General features: G+C 43.7%; 1 protein-coding gene across 1 annotated transcript in view; it reads left to right on the top strand.

The window, feature by feature from the left end:
* The window catches only part of sema4bb (sema domain, immunoglobulin domain (Ig), transmembrane domain (TM) and short cytoplasmic domain, (semaphorin) 4Bb), a 32,476-nt gene that overhangs the window by 542 nt on the left and 15,061 nt on the right, over window positions 1–16,873 (top strand). Inside the window, exon 2 of the mRNA XM_084682927.1 lies at window positions 8,618–9,033. Within this exon, the coding sequence (XP_084539053.1) occupies window positions 8,913–9,033 (121 nt within the window). The 5' untranslated portion in view covers window positions 8,618–8,912. The remainder of the gene's footprint in view (window positions 1–8,617; window positions 9,034–16,873) is intronic.

The raw sequence follows: 16,873 nt of genomic DNA, 5'->3' as shown, positions 1-16,873 counted from the left end.
AAAAAAAACTCGGTATTTGTCTCTGTCAAATGATGTTAACAACAAATGCAATACAAAAAAAATTAGCAAATGTGTCCATTTGTTTAACAGTAGGGGTGATGTGTAGGTGTAATTTGGGGAGGGGAAAAGCCAGATGGACATGCGCCACTTTACTTGTTCTTCTCGTCCGGGAAAACAGTGGTCATTTGCATCCAGTGTAAAGGATCAACAGTGGCACGTTTGAGGACTCGGTCCTTTAATGTTATTCTCAGTCGGATGGAGATCTATTCAAGTAGCCTAGATGTTGCAGGAAAATCTTGTTTCTAGTGAGACCAGAAAGCAATTAAATATTTTAAGTTAATCAATTGTGTTATTGTTAGTAACTTTAAAAATAAATAAAAAATACACAATGGACAAACTACTTACCCAACGTAAGAAATGGCCCTTGCCAGGATGTGTCACATCAAATATTTTCTCTCACTGTGTTGTTAACACACAATGTTTAACCTCTCTCCACACATACAGTACTTGTATACACACCCACACAAACACCCCCCCACACACACACACATACACACACACACACACACACTCCACCCTCTTCAGACGGATGGTCAGCATGTGGAGGGGCTGTGGCAAGACTTTGGGCTGAGGGGAAATGGGGGAGGGGAGACCTTCAGCCACTACTCACCCAAAAGGTTAACCATAGGCCTGGAGGGAGTAGACTGTAGTTGCATGCAATGATGGGAACTTTGCAAACTTGGTCTTAGGAGACGAAGAGGCCCTTCACTGTTTTCCCATACACTTGTCAAGATGTGGGAATCTGCTATCACCTTGGATTCAAGCCAGACAGTGCCTCCATAATTGAGAGGACTAAGAGCACAAAATAAGTAAAATATCTCTTGTTGGAATTAAACTAAGTAAAATAGATGGTAGGAACACCCCAAAATAAATGAGTATAGTAAAATAATCAGGTCCTAAATATCACCCCCCAAAACCTTTTATCATACATTTGCAGAGGTTGACTTTTGATAGCTTTTTAACAAATTACCTGCTATGATTTACACCATGCTCTTTTACAAGGTAATGGTAAACTTTTTAGTTCACCAAAGGTGGGCCAGCTGTCTCCTTCATGGCTGTTCAGGTCTTTGTTTGTGGGATTGGGCCAGTTGAGAGGCTATTAACAGTCAGTGTGAGTCACAAGTTGTCTAGGAAGGTTGGTCATGTCCTGCTGTGGTTTAGATAGTGGGCAGGGGGGGGGGTCTTTGAGGACAGGCACTGTCTCGGGGACAGTAGAGATGAGTCTCACATTCATTTCTCTTATCCCAGTTTCATCCTCATCCCTGCGGCCTCCCTATTGTTCCCAACTTGCTCCTAAGAAAAGGCCTCTGCTCTGATTTGCAAGAGGCCACTAAGGAATCCATCCGAGTTGAAAATCTATCACGAAATAGGTCCTCTGTGCAAAATCCCCAATGTAAAGTTATTTTACTAAACATTTCCCCTTACTGTTTTAGGGGAAATGTAGACGAAAAATACACACTCTGATGCTGTCAGGAACTCATTTCAGATTTCTGGAGTCTTTTTTGATGTGAAGTTACTTCTGATTATATTTTAGTGGACGTGATATAGAATGTTATTGTATTGAATGCTTTGAGGTCTCAAGATGCAACCTAGGAGAGGAAGTAACAAAATAGAACCATGTTGACATGGTTATAAAGCCTTCTGACTACATGGCAACACAACAAGCTGAGTGACACAATAATTTAAGTATTCAGGTAAAGCTCAAAAAGCTTTATTTGAACTGTAAACGTACTATATGCTCACACATATTTTTCCCAAACATCTTTGTTGTAATGGGACATTTTCCATCCGTGTAACATGTCATTTATATGCTCTGTTCTTAACATCCACCCCATCAGCATGATTTATTCCCCAGGGGAGGCCAGTGTTGACATATGACTTCCTATATTGGCTGTGACCACTCGGAACAACACAGAAACCTTACCTGACACAAAGCAAAGTAAAAGCCTGTGCTTTAAAGACCAGACATGTTTGCCAGGTGTAAACATCCAATTGCCTTGAAACCACAACTGACAAACAATTATCTGACAACTTGTAACACCATACCACATTCAATATGTAAAGTTTGTGGTTGGACGTAGTTGTGGTTGTAGTCTTCAGTATTTAAGGTACCATATTTTACCTGATTTCAAGTAAAGATGTTGTAAAAATTAGGAATTTGAAAAATAAAGTAATCTGATACACATTTTCTCGAGAGAGAGTGAGAGAGAGAGCCTTTTGCTCTGCTTGTCTTGTCGTATACCGAAATGAGCCCTCAAAAAGGATAAGCCACAGGGATTAATTGTGCTTCCCAACTTCATGTTTAATTCATGAGAATAGCCTACTAACAGAAAGTCTTTGGACTGGATTGTGTAATTACTGGATTAACAGTGAGACTAATGTTGCATGACTCAGAAACCAGGAGGCTATCATTGTGTCTTTGCACGGCCATAAACATCCTTTGACACAGAAGGACTTGGGTTACTCATGGACAGCAGCGTCATCATCACCCAAAGTTGAAAACATGGTTTGTCTTGGTTTGTCGGGGGCAGCTTTGATAAGATTTACCTAGACATCAGAGTTAAAAACATATGGAGTAACTTGGAAGGCCTGGTGAATAATGTAATACCTGTATCACAGAAGCTGCTAAACAAGGGGTAAGCATTCTGTTCAACATGAGGAAATAGTCAAACTAAATCTGGTGTTTTGTTCAGTAATCTTACCATGTAATTTGCCTTTATCACTATTGGTAAATCCATTTCGTATTCTACAGGTCAGAAGGTTAAAAGCCTAAAGGACTTGACAGTTGAGTAACCAACAGTAAACAATTGGAGATCAGTGTAATCTATTTTCCATTCAATTGACTTGTCAAAAATGGATAATTTAAGAGGACTAGTACCCAGTACCTGTGATCCAGTCAATGATTAAGATGTCGGTGACATACACACAGATTCCTGGAATTATAGTATAGATAGGAAATCATTCGTTTTTTCATGAAAAGGGAAATAACATGATAGCACACTTGTCTTCCAGTTATGAAGTCCACACTGGGGCCCACAGTAACTACACCGGCGCCATGTTTGGAACACTGCCTTCCTATAATTCTGAGTGACATACGTGGCTCATTATTGAAGCCATGCAAGGTTTTTCCAGAAGTGGTCTCCCACAGGTATCCATCAGTCTTGAATAATTTGAAGCAAGGGCAAGTCAATATCAGAGGCAAAGCGGTGACCCAAGCTCTTTTTTCAGCACTTATCTCTTCTTCCAGCCCTGCTACTTTGACACATTTGAAAGGATAATTACTCAGACTGCAGCTGGTCCACGTGTACAGTAAACGTATGTTCAAAGATTTTGAATATTTGCTCATGTTAAACCAGTGTGTGAGGAGGTTTTAAACATTAAGTTAGTTTAATTATTCAGTGAGTGTCTTAACAAAAAGGTATGCTGATGAAATAACAACATTGTAACAATGCGAATGTCAGTTGAGGCTTGGCTTTTATGAAAGATAGCCAAATCATACTGCTGGACATGAAGTATTTCATGAAAACATAATCAAACCATTAGAACAAGTATATGCTGATAGGTGGTATTCATGGAAAGCCAATTAGGCCTCATCCAATGCTCCTCCTAGCACGATATTAGCATTAGAATAGAAAAAAGACCAAAGTGAAGGATGAATCCTCTATTTAGCTTTGGGACCTGTAGTTGATGCAGTCTCAGGGTAATGCCTTCAGGGATTTGATCAAATTAAGTGTAGCAAACTTATCTGCAGTATCCGCATAGGAGGATATAACATTTTATGTGACAAGTCTTTAGTTCCTCGGGGGTGTAATGCTAATATGGCATGGAAGAATGGATTGAGGGATGTTTGGGGCCATTACCATTGATGTCTTATCAATACATAACCCTGATCAGTACAGGTAAATTGATGATGCATGTTCATATGGCATGTGTTTTGATTCAAAGCTGTGAAAATAAGATGCCAGGTGTGTCAGTGCAGGTTACTTTCAATCCAGTTGAATTGAAATAATCCCACACATGACTTTGAATCATTAGCTGTTCCGTTAAGAGTAAAATAATTAATTAGAATCAATACCAACTGGTCAGCATTCAAGTCCAGTTTTTATGCTTTAATGGCAAGCCTGCAGACTTGCCATTCATAGCCATTGCGCCTGCAGGCTTCCTGAATCTGAATTGAGCAGCTGGACTCTGTTATAAAGGCTGGTTTGGGTTTTTGTTGAGAAGGTTTCCACTACCAGGAGTTCAAACCCTGTCTATTGTTTTTTTATATGGAGACTGTAGCCAAGATTGAGCAGTCTTACCTGGAGGGTTGAATTCAAATTACAGAACAAAGAAATAACATTAGTTATGGCTTATGAAAGTTCCTGTGATGTTCAGTTTCACTTGCGGTATTGTTTTTCTCCATTCCTTACTGCTGAAGTGATTTCCAGAGTTTATCCAACTCGCATGTTTAGCCAAACGGAAATTCTGCTGCTGGAACAAAAATGTACAGGCTCCTATGGATGCATCTATTTACATTTACATTTAGTCATTTAGCAGACGCTCTTATCCAAAGCGACTTACAGTAAGTAAAGGGACATTTCCTCCGAGGAAAGTAGGGTGAAGTGCCTTGCCCAAGGACACAACGTCATTTGGCACGGCGGGGAATTTGACTCCCCTATTTAGTACAAAATGATGATGTTGGCAACCAGACTTGTGACTAGAGTAGGAGGGCTTTGAGAAGATATCCTGGAGACGGGTTACTGGCGTCATCTACAATCTAAACAACGTGACCTATATATAAGCACCTTGGTTGATGTTGCCTACTTGCACCCTGTTATACCATTAGACTTTGTTTTGGAGTTACTGAGATTTTATGGTAGGCTGCAATGTGTAAGATGTTGACAGTGAATCGTCATTGTTGAATGCATCATCATCATCGGCCCATATTCTCTCTGTATGTTGCTGATTCATGCTTTGGAATTGTTGGATGTCTTTAAGATCCAGTGTGATGAATGTACTATGAGCTTTGCCAGCTTGGGAAACACATGCTGAATCTGCTGCTGAAGGGAGTTCTCTGTTTATTTTTAACCAAGTCCTGAATGATTCAGGATTCTGCGTTGGTGCTTGGTACACTGTATCTGCAGTCTCTTCTCTGCCCTCCCATTCCAGTCCACAGATATGTGGGAAGTCTGTAGCGTGAGCTACTAGATCAGACTAAAGACCCTGCTGCCGCTATACTAGCCTGCTGTGGGTTTGTCTGCCCAGCTCAGTCCAATATATCTTCCTAGAGAGGGATCTATGTCTGTATGTAAATAACTGTTTAACCCTCCCACGTTAACCTCACTGGAACGCTCCTCTCTCGTACTTATTAGTGTGGTCTGCTTACTCAGTACCTTGCACTGTCGACTCAAAGGAAGAAAGTTCTGGGTTTGATTCCTTTGAGGCGCACTGTCTGGCGCTCAGGTTGGCTGTTTCCCGGCCCTTTGTGTGTGGAGTTTACATGCTCGCCCCGTGATCAGAAAGGTTTCCTCCGCAAAGAACCAGGCATGAGGTGAGCACTTTGACTTATCCTCCAGGTTACCTTGGATGTGGCTCCTGGCTGTCTTTGGGGGATGTAGGAGAGGATGGTAAAATGCCAAGAACCAATTTCTATGGCGGACACTTCCTACTTTCGTGTGTGTCTCTTGACGTTAGACAAAACGTTTCTTCTATCTTTAGGAACTTCAATCAGTGTCAATTGTGTTGACACCAAATAGCCTTATCTGTCTTCCAGCCCCAGTTTCATAGACGTACTCACCACAAAGTCCAGGCGAACAGCTGATTATTCTCACAAGTGTTTTAGAGAAGTCAAAGACTAATCAAGAGATAAGTCACAAAATATTTGGTAGCACCAGGTGTAGCATGGAGTCAATTTATGTCTGTGGCGTTAAAGACGTCCTACTTGGTTGGCACTCTGACCGCTCACTCTTTAGTGAACTTACAACCACCCATTTAAGTATGGCCTAATGTGTCTAATGCTCCTCCTCAGGAGCTCCTCCTCCAACAGATGCTGGTATTAGTAGGGAATCTCAGGGGAGAAGGTCAAATGGTTAATGAGGCTGTACCCTCAAGCAACATGGTACCATATTGGCCCTCCACAGAAATGAGGCCCACTCCTGGCTAAGCAGATAGGTGCTGGGCCAGAGAGATCCTCCATGCCGTAGGAACTGTTGTTTTGAAGTGATGTGTGGGTGGTGTTGGATGTGAGTCATTATTCGAGAAAAATGGGTTGACTTTGTTAGTTATTGACCAGTGAGTTTTCACTAGGACTGTTGACAGCCCCCCTGGTGTCACATCTAGCAACAGGCCTGTGATCATACCTGAGAGTCGTGAGTGCCCACTCCACCCCTGCCGGTGATCGGGTCTGTAATGTAAACCTGAGGCATCTTTATCATGAGTCATCAAATGGTTTGGATTCCCGTGAGACTGAGTGTTTCCCAAACTGCTGCGGGGGCTGTTTATACTGAAATATCTTTCATTTATTATTAAGCGTTTCAAGTGTCTGCGACTAAATAAAATAGAGTTCACACAAGGCAGAAAAGGTACATTTAGAGAACCTGAATGTGTGGATCTTCTTAGTAAATGTATGTTTTCTATTTGATGATGATGATTGTAATAGAGGATATCATAGTCATTAGGTGATCAGTTCTTGATCAAAGATCTTGCAAGATTTTGTCTGAAATAATTGCACTTAGTGATATTTTGTATCAGTAAAACCGTCAGTACTGATACTAGTAATAAAGTCAATTTTTATAAAGCTCTTACATCAACACTTAGCTTGTTCAGGCCCCATACCCCATCACTTACCCCTCAGAGACAAGCCTTAAAAACTCCTTAAAACCTGGCTTGAAACTTGAACAAACTGGGTTATGTAAGTCTGTGTCCTGGGAACAGGGAGGGCTGGTGTGACGCACACTGAGCTGCCTTGCAAGGCTAGTCCTTGTCCCATTCCCTTCCCCCACCTCCTTCCTCCCCTGGGCTGGAGCTGCTGCTGGACCCACACCGAGCCATCGAGGGGGCGGGGGGGGGGGATACATGGATCCTATCATCAGTCCCCTGGTGCCTCACTGGATCAGAGTGGGAATCACAGTCTGCTTACGTGAAAGTGCTGCCGGGTGACACTCACTGGCTTACAGCCAGTTCATCCAAGAGGACAGTGGCCAGACTAGGGTAGGGGAGAGAACCAGAAACCAGAGCCTAGCCTGGAGAAACGGTGTAAGATGGTGTTTACATGGGCCGAGGTGTGACCAGAGAGGTGATAGGAGAGTCTTTGCATTACCATGGGAACCAGCTGAGTGACTGACAAGGTGTGTGAACCAGAGCGACCCCTGCTCAGTGTACAACACTGCCCACAGCAAGACGGCCTGGCTCCCATCATTGAGACAGTCACCCAGCCGGCCAGTCACCCAGTGAGCCAGTTACTCAGTCAGTCACTCAGCCAGCCCGACTGGGAATGTGGGGACAGTGTCATAAATCCTCTGTCCTGGTTTCTCCAGTGTTTCAAGGTTGTTTACATTTTTGGATGTCCCCTAAGGACTCACCATACAGTCAGGGACAGCCAACAGTGGAGTCCTGTGTTGTCATTGGCTTTTTCGAGACCATAAACATTTAAATGAGGTCTTTGTAGGTGTTGTAGTGATGTCATTACCTCACATGCAGATAGCACTGTCTTTACTTACAAAGCGTAATTACCTATGCGATTCTCGGAAAGAGGCAGAGGACATTGAAGTTAGAGAAGGGGGTGTAGCTGACTCAAGGGAAGGGAGTTCTGGACATCCGTCTCTTAGAAAGACGGTACTCAAAGAGTTCTTCTGTTACATTGTGTCTCCTGCTTCACAAGAATATCCCATTCTAGTGGTTCCACCTGCAACAATGTTATAAAACAGAATGACCTGTTTTTAAAATCTTTTGTGTGACATATCACCAATTTATTTTTTAAGTGGGTTAGCTGCTTTACCTTTTTTATAACGCTCAAAGGAGTACAATGGGCAACCTGATATATTTCAAAGACAACATTGGGACAGATGGGCAATATCTGTTTGAAGTTTTTAAATAAACATTTTTCAAGAAGCTCTGAGCTCAGCATCTACAGTACATGTTCTGGCTCTCACATATCGAGGGCAATAAAACTCAAGCAGCTGTGTTCAGTCTGTGTCTTTGAGATAAATTACAGAGTCTTGTCTAGATGGTTGGTTGGCTCTTTAATTTCCCTGCCATGTCTCTGCAAATGAGAGCCAACACTGCCATGTCATCTTCTCAATGATATCGTATGAAGGTTTTTTGGCAGTCTAATTAAACAGGACTTCTGTAGCAAATTGGCAGTTTATTTACCAGAGGTACTTAAGTACTAAACAACTGTATGACACGGGAGTTCTAACAACAAATGGAATATTTGAATATTTATTTACATTCTGGCTACTGCTGAAATTGAAACCCATCATATACTATACATCCTGATCTCTTAGTTGGAACATGTGTGAATATACAGCACTGTGACAAATCATCAAATTACAATGCCATGTTCTTCTCTCTGCAGATCTCACAGGATATGCAGCGTTGCTGAATGGATTACTAAAAGAGGTTGAAGAAGTATATTTGGATAACATCCAGAGCCTTCCCTGGGTCCAGATATCTGCTATATCCACACAACCAACCAGTATTGGAGAACAATTGAGGAGAAAGTCAAGGACGCCCTACTGCCTGGCCCCCCCTCCCCCCCACAGGAAGATATAGGAGCAAGAAAATAAGCACCGAAGTAAAGAAGAGCTTAATGACTTCCAGGGAATCCTGAAACAGCAACATCGTGTGCTACCCAACAGGACAGAGGAACCATGCAGACAATAGCATCAGCTGGGCTGTATACCCTGGCCGCTACGCTGCTATTGGTAGGATGCCTCAGAGCAGTTTCTGCCACTGAAGATGATGTCACTCCTCGTATCAGCTTCCCTTACAGTAAGTAACCTTATCCAGTATTTGCATTTGCTATAAATATTTATTGTGTTAGTGCCCCTGTTGGTGACTAATGCCTCTGCACTAAAACACACCTTAGTCCCGAAGTGCACTCAAGACCTTGTGACGCCCATAGGCTGTTGCACTACAAAGGTCACGTAATCAGGACACATAAACATGTGATTACTGTTAGGCAGGTTAACACACTCTATGCAAACGGTACACAAACACAGTACACCTGGAACAGCTTGAAGCCTATTTTCCCACCATGCATTTGGAGGATAGTGAAATAACAAGTATTGTTTTGGCTCCACATCCCATGCATGCTTGTCCTGTCCCTTACTGCTAATGGCCTTCTCATAATGCTTAGTTGAGCACACCAATTTGTCTGCGGAATTAATGAATGCCGTCACTGGCACATAAAGTAGAAGGTCCTTTTCGTTGGGGGGTGGGGAGGGGGCTATTTGCACCTGACTCCATCATGTATAATTATTCCACACACTCGACTGCTCTTTCCATTTATATTATAACCTTGAATTAGGTATTTGTAATTTTAAAAGTGTCTGTGTTCTGTGTTTTTCCCCTCTCAAGCTTGTTTATGTAGGAAAGAGGAACAGCTATGTTAATTGATTGATGTATAATGTGAGTTTGACGAACGAGGGAAAACAGAGTAAATGGAGGCAGCTGTTGGGCTGTGAGTGAACGTGTAAATTGATGGGCTGTTTTAAATGCTCTTCAGGGCAATGTCAACAAAGACAGCCATATCGGTAGTTTATTATACCTTTAACTGTGACTGGTGAAACCGTACAGCTGTAGAGCTTGCTCGGGGGTTTGTTACAGGACAAAAAGGCTCATCATCCAACTCTTGTTTTTGGAAGCCTAATAAGGCAGCATGTATGCGGGTGTACTGTAAGCATGACCACCCTTGGTGTAGAAAGCCTTGTCTACCTGTCTCTGCTCGTACCTATCTCTTTAAAGGCTCTTAGGGCTTATCTCACTCACCTGCCAGCCTACAAAATCAGCATGGCAATGGCATTCAGAGGGATCCTTACACAAGCATGAAGCATGCTCTCTGAAAGAATATAGAATATTATTATTGTTATTTAAGACCTAAATGAGGTAAGTGTGAAGTAAAATGAATAGGTTGTCAGATGTTTGGTGTTTTTCTAAATGTTGGTGTTGCATCTACCTTTCCCACTAGTCAGCCTTTTACCAGTCCAGACCACCTGTTTTTGTGTTTCATACATTTCAGTAAATAAATGTGTGGGTGTTTTATATTTATGTATATGATAAACATTCTGTAAAATAGGCAGTCTCATATAATTCTCTAAGATGTACTTGCCAGTAAAATTCCTGGACGAACATTAGTGATGCTGATTTCAGGCTACCCTAAATGTTTACTCCCTCAGTCCAAGCAGCTTTGTGTAAAGACGAGCCAGAGCATGAGCAAATCATTAGTGACGTTGGTGTGTGTGTACTATGTCAATTCCATTCCATTCTCCAACTGGCCCACAGAGGCTCAACATGTGAAATGGGAAATCGTCCTCCTGCCCCATGTTCATTTGTGAAGTCCCAAAAGAAAAGGGGACCCTTGGCATTCTTTCGAGAGAGAAAAGGGTCCCTTCCTCAACTGGGAGTTCTTTTCCCCTCTGGAAAGCCTCACTTCTCCCCCCAGCCCAGCTCCTAATGAGCAGGCTAATCTTCCATGCGTAATGAGTGGAGGTTTTGTGGGTGTTATGGTGGGAATGTTGGTCTGCTTCTCATTATAGCTCTAGTGTGCAGTGAGACAGCCCAGGAGATCATGGGACTTGGCTGTGGACTCAACAACCGGGCTTGATGTGTACTGTAGCCACTGCTAATCCATGCTATCCCACAAGCGATGCCCGTTTAGATCCTGTTGCAATAAACTGGACACAGACATGTATTTGTAATGTGACGACTGGATGGCTGGCTAATGATAACTCCGGAATTCACACGGATGCAGAAATGGCCTGGAATTGTTAAGAAAATAAATCAGGATGTCTCCTACAGCGTGAAGATCGAATGACCAAGCATGTCCTGCATGCACAGTGTGCGGTCCACTGCTGTGCATACACATTGGGTCCATGTTCGCTGGATATGATGTGCTTTCCCTCATGCATGCAAATCCAATGACCTTGCCTGTGGATTGTGGCGCAGCGAGAGGGGAGTCAGGCCAGATACTCGTGAGGTTTTAGACATGCTCCGATGCTCACCTAAACCCCAGCAAGGACACGCCTGCTGATCCTGAAAGACAAGCTGTCTGTGGCTGGCTGCAAGGGTGGCAGAAGCGGCCAACAATAGAATGGAATTACAGTACTGCGGTATATTTTATTGGATTATTCAAATCCATGCCGTATGTCCTAAAATGTTACAGTTTGGGGTTGGAAATGCCAGATTGGAAAAAGAAACTGCTTGGTCACACATTCAAACATATCAATGCCGAATACCACTGTTGCAATTCCTCTCTTGTCTGCATAGTGGTGAGAATTTAAATGATTTGAAACCATCATAATGTAATGCTACGTTGCATTTAATACAGTCTAGTGAGTGTCTATACAGTCTGCAGTGATTACACTGCATGAGTAAAACTGAGTTTCTTTTGCCCTGACATATATTTTCATATAGTGATGAAAGGACTTTGCATTGAAATGGATTTGACTGCTTCGGCGAAGCCCTACTTATTAAATGGCTTCAGGTAGGAGCCATAAATCATAGTCGACAACATACCCACAATAACCCTCACCATTTAAAAAAAGGCTTTATAGCTTGTTCTTACGCGTCCGTGTGTCTGTCGGCATGTCTGTGTCTGATTTGCGACAGAGATCCTCTCAGAGAGACTTTACAAACATGTGGACGTGGTCAGATGAGGGAGGTGCATTATGGGAAATCTGGAAACAATGGGTGCTTAGGTGTTCTGGGTTTGAGAGCCCAAAGCCACCACGACAGTTGAGATGAGCCAGCTTTGCAACGAGGCTGTTGTGTTGGATGCCAATGCATAATGGTTGACTACTTTTCCGTCACCCTCCAATGGAACAACATTTGTTTGAGTTGAGATGGCTTTCTTCCAGACAAACAATAACATACCTGCTTTTGCAATGCTCCAGCTACAGGCATACAGGACCCAGCATCTGTTGTGATGGCCGTGTCTCGTCTTAAAATCCTAATGGCTCTTGGCCACTGAAAAAAAACATACCCACCAGATCCCTAAACACAGGGTGTCTGTGTATCTTTCATAATGACGCTTGCTGAGGCTGTCTTCCTACTCTGCTGTGTTTATGCACTCCAGATGCCCTGTTGCTCCTCCCACACACATGTGCGCGGCGCGCGTGTGTTGATGGGTGGGAGTGAGGGAGTGTTTGCCTTGGCCGCTCCCTTGGCCTGTGTGTGAACTCCCGGTGCCGTATACTTTGCTTGTTCTACAGCCATTTATATTTCATCCAGTCCTCTCACTCCGAACCATCACTCTGACAGAAGCGCCGTATGGTCTGGATGTAAACAAACGCACCTCCTCCTCTTCTATGTGAAGAGGTTATCTTTTAGGCGTGTGCGAGCGTCCGCACACGTGTGTTAGAGCATGAGTAAGCTCTGTTATTTTCGACTGAGACTGGTGCGGGGAGATGTTGCGGCTCCAATGCACTCCTCCTATCAAGGACCTCTCAAGAGATATGAGAGGATGGGGCTGAAGGGGCCTGTGTTAATGCTGTAGTGGTCACTCCTCTCCAGGACCTTGAGCACACGCTCATCCAGAGTGAGAGCCCTCGGAAAACCACCAGCACCAAGAGCTCGCACAGGCACGCACACACACCTCCACGTACACTCCACGAGGGACACACATTTATTAGCAGCACTGTGCGCATGCTTTATTATGGTGAATGTAAACCATAAACAATGCCAACTCGGTTTGTTTTACTGATGCACTTAGCTGGAGGCCGCATGTTCAATTTAGGCAACATCTTTCACCCTTGGGTATCCTGTCTTTCATCCACCCACGCAGGACTCTAAGATGTGGGTTTCATCATAACACTACTATGATCCAGCATGATTCAGATAAGGGCATTATCAGAGTGCATATCTGTATCCCTGCCATATCCAGTCTCTCCTTACCCATGACTGAGTATGTGGGTACACCCCCCAAAACATGCCTGGCCTGATCACACACACACACCCAATAGCCCCAGACTGCTTCACCACTCAACTGTTTAGAGTGGAGAGGTTCCATCCGCTCCAGAACTGCCTCTTTAGGATGATAATTATAGTGAGCTTAGTTTGATCCTCAGTGTTTTATGGTCTTACCTCATCTTTTGTTTGGTTGCTTCATACCTGTCAACCTTGGGTGTGTGTATGCGCGTGTGTGTCTGCATGTATGCAGTCAGGGCACTAAGCCACCATTAACTCTGGTGCTGTATAATCCACCTCACAGAGCAAACAGTGGATTTAAAGACTGTCAATCTCCGCTTCTTATCTGTGTGCTACAGCTTTCTCAGTGCAGATGGACAGACACTAGCTGCCCCTCGCTCCCAGCCACCCATTTTGGTGTTATAAGGATCATTTCTATTGCCTTTTAAAAGGTGCCTTTGTTTTGCTGGTGTTGAATGATGGCTGTCTATGTTTACCTTCCTGTTCTGCTTCTTTTCTCTGTTCTCTCTCTCTCTCTCTCTCTCTCTCTCTCTCTCTCTCTCTCTCTCTCTCTCTCTCTCTCTCTCTCTCTCTCTCTCTCTCTCTCACTCTCTCTCACTCTCTCTCTTTCTCTCTCTTTCTCTATGACCTGGCACTGAGCTGTCACTCAAAGTCCTCCTTATTAAATCTGTGCACGTCCCTGACTCTAGGTGGAACACAGCAGAACACACTGCTCCCTTCTCACCCAATTTGCCCACCCGCCAAAGGTCTGCAACCTCTGCATAGACACTTGTGTTTAGCCCTGTTGGCTGGCTGGTGAGGATGACTAGAAGGATCCGGGACAAACATCCATGGTGGACAAAATCTTTTTAACTGTGCCAGTTCACTATTTATCACCCTGCACACACACACCATACACACTCCGTGTTGGTTCGAACTACAGCCAAATCCACCTGAAGATTCATGTCATTTCATTTAGCTGACAATTTATGCAAAACAATATACAGAGGAGGATTTTAAACCTGCAACCTACACACACTATGTAAATGCATGTCGTTCTAAACTTTCCAATGAGCTTGTGTGCAAAGGGTGTGTGTGTGTGTGAGTGAGAATGTGCTGTGATGGATAACGGTGGTGCAAGGCACTGCCCTTCACCCAGCGTCCACTTGTCTTCACCTCCGCTCCCCGTCTCTCTCCTCTCCCGTCCTCCTCCTCGCTCTACTGGTCTGTTTTCCCCGCCCCATTTGTCCCCAGTGGCCCCTTGCCTTGTGACTTGGCTCGTGTTGCTTTAGTAAATCTGGGGCATGTTTACGGGCAGTCTTTTAGGAGCCGGAGGGCGGGTATCCACCTACAAAACCACCATTCAACCTCTCCTTGGCATGCTCTTAAACTCAACAAGTAGAGGTAATTTCAGTCTCCCTCTGACAGACGTGATATATGATGCCACGCAAAGGGCTGGCAGTGTTTTATTAGCCAGCTAGATGCTGTGGGCAAGTTGGCGCTCTGGGGTGATGTCTTAGTTACCTCAGTGTCGAATAAGCAAAAAAAGATGATGTACTCACTTACAACCATGAACCCCCTAGCACACAGCGTTCGATAGAAATGAAAAAATATTGAAAGCCTAGATCATCACCTAAATTAATTTCACCTAATGGATCACTTACGGGTGTTTATTGCCATCAGCAGAATTACTTTCAGTTGAAAAAGTTTCCTTCAGCATGCTTGTAGTGCTGATGTTTTATTGAGTTGTGAGCCAATATACACCGGTCTTAAAACATGACATTACATTTAGTCATTTAGCATACGCTCTTATCCAGAGCGACTTACAGTAAGTACAGGGACATTCCCCCGAGGCAAGCAGGGTGAATTGCCTTGCCCAAGGCCACAACTTCATGTAGCACGACCGGGAATCGACAACCTTCAGATTACAAGCTTGTTTCCCTAACCGCTCAGCCACCTGAGTCCTCCCTTAAAAAACACCAGAGTGTTGGGTCCAGTCTCTCGTTAGCTCAGAGTTGCATGAAGGCACCGCTGTGGTGGAAGGCTATAGCGAGGACACATGGACTGAGGGTGTGATGTGTTCTATCAGCGGTTTTGGGTCCTTCTTGGGGACAGGCAGCTGATTAAACAGCCCAGTGATGAATGGAGATGGAGCCTGAGTGTGAATTGGCCAGCATGGCCTATAATTGCTGGAGCTCTCGATGGGCACCTTGCATTCAGCAAGAGGCGTGTCTGAACACACAAGTGCTCAAATGAAACCCTGTGTCAAAGAAGGTTTGAACATTCAGAAGTTAAAGTCTGACTGTAGACCAGGCTTGCAATTCGAAAACAACAGTTTTGAACTGCTTTTGCTGCTGCCAGAATAAAGGCATTATGCTAGGTCATACCATATCAACAAACTCTCTGGACTGCAGTCAGAAAATTACTGTTCTCCTCACACAATGATTTTCTTCTGATGCCCCCCCCCCCCCTGAAGAATTGCCCCAGGTCTGCTCCCCGAGTAAAAAGTAAAAGTTTTATTGCCTTCAAGTTCACTCTGTTCGTCTTGTTATTCTTTTGTTTGTCTTGCGGGATGTCACTGTGATTCATGTCAAGGAGTTTTAATATGCTGTGCTTGGACTGCCCATGCTCAGAATGAATGGGTCTAACCCTTGGGAGTAATGGCAGTCGGGTCTATGATATGTCTCCCCTGTCATGCAAAGATGGGGCACCCTTTTGTCTGCTGTCTACAGCTTCCACCGGGACCGAATATGGCTTTTTATGACTTGAATTAAGCTTTGTTTCTCACAATCATAAAGGCTAAGGGAATTTAAACAGAACAGATTTACCTTGACGTAAACCCACTGAGACGACCCTTTACTTCCCTGGGAGATCTTTTTATTTTTTGGGGATGTCTCAGTATGAAAATAGGAAGTCTTTTAATTCCATATCCTGTCTTTCCTCCTCACCCTCTCCGATGTTAATGGCTGGCCTCTTTCTCATTGGCTCCAGATGTCACAATGGTTACAAAACAGAGAGGAGGTGACGATCTGAGGAGCTTATATTAGATTTTTCGACAAGATGTGGCTTGCACAGCTGGGCTGAACAAGATCTCCAAAGACTTCCAATGCCAAACTGCCTCAAGATTTCAATCTGTTTGTTTGCAAGCATGCTGAAGAGTTTAAGTCCTCGATTGTAAACGTTTATTACAGTTTATTAGGTCCATTTGTGTAAGAGGCCAATGCACCACCTGGAGTGGTGCAGATACACTTCATGCTGGTGTCTTTTTTTTTTCTTTCTCAGAAGTCTAAAAATCTCTATTCAATTTGGTGGTTGTTATGTGGGGGAAAGCTTGTTAACAGATTTATAGCAGCAAATATTGGTGTTTATGACCTCAGATATGAGCCAAGAATCTACTTGGACAAGCAAATACAGTCCATGACCCAAGTCGTTTAGTTTGTGTAGCGTGTAAAGGCTTTTGAATGTGTTTGGAGTAGACTTTAGATAAACATTTCCAGAGATGCAAAGAATGCAAAGGGTATGATGCATGCAAGTACTGGACACACAAACATGAGCTTCTATCCAGCTTTTGTCTTCTTTCTCGGGTGTATGTAGGCTTCTCAGTTACAGAGCTGTGAGGATACTCTTGTAGTTCTGTTGATAGAGGCAGAGTGATAACATCTCCTCTAACCAGGGCGGGGCTCCTCAACTCTGCAAATGTTTTTTC

This window comes from Hypomesus nipponensis, chromosome 19 (genome assembly GCF_054491055.1).
Source record: "Hypomesus nipponensis isolate SF chromosome 19, ASM5449105v1, whole genome shotgun sequence".
Taxonomy (NCBI): domain Eukaryota; kingdom Metazoa; phylum Chordata; class Actinopteri; order Osmeriformes; family Osmeridae; genus Hypomesus; species Hypomesus nipponensis.
The sequence above is the reverse complement of the archived record's forward strand: the minus strand, read 5'-3'. Positions and strand labels throughout refer to the sequence as shown.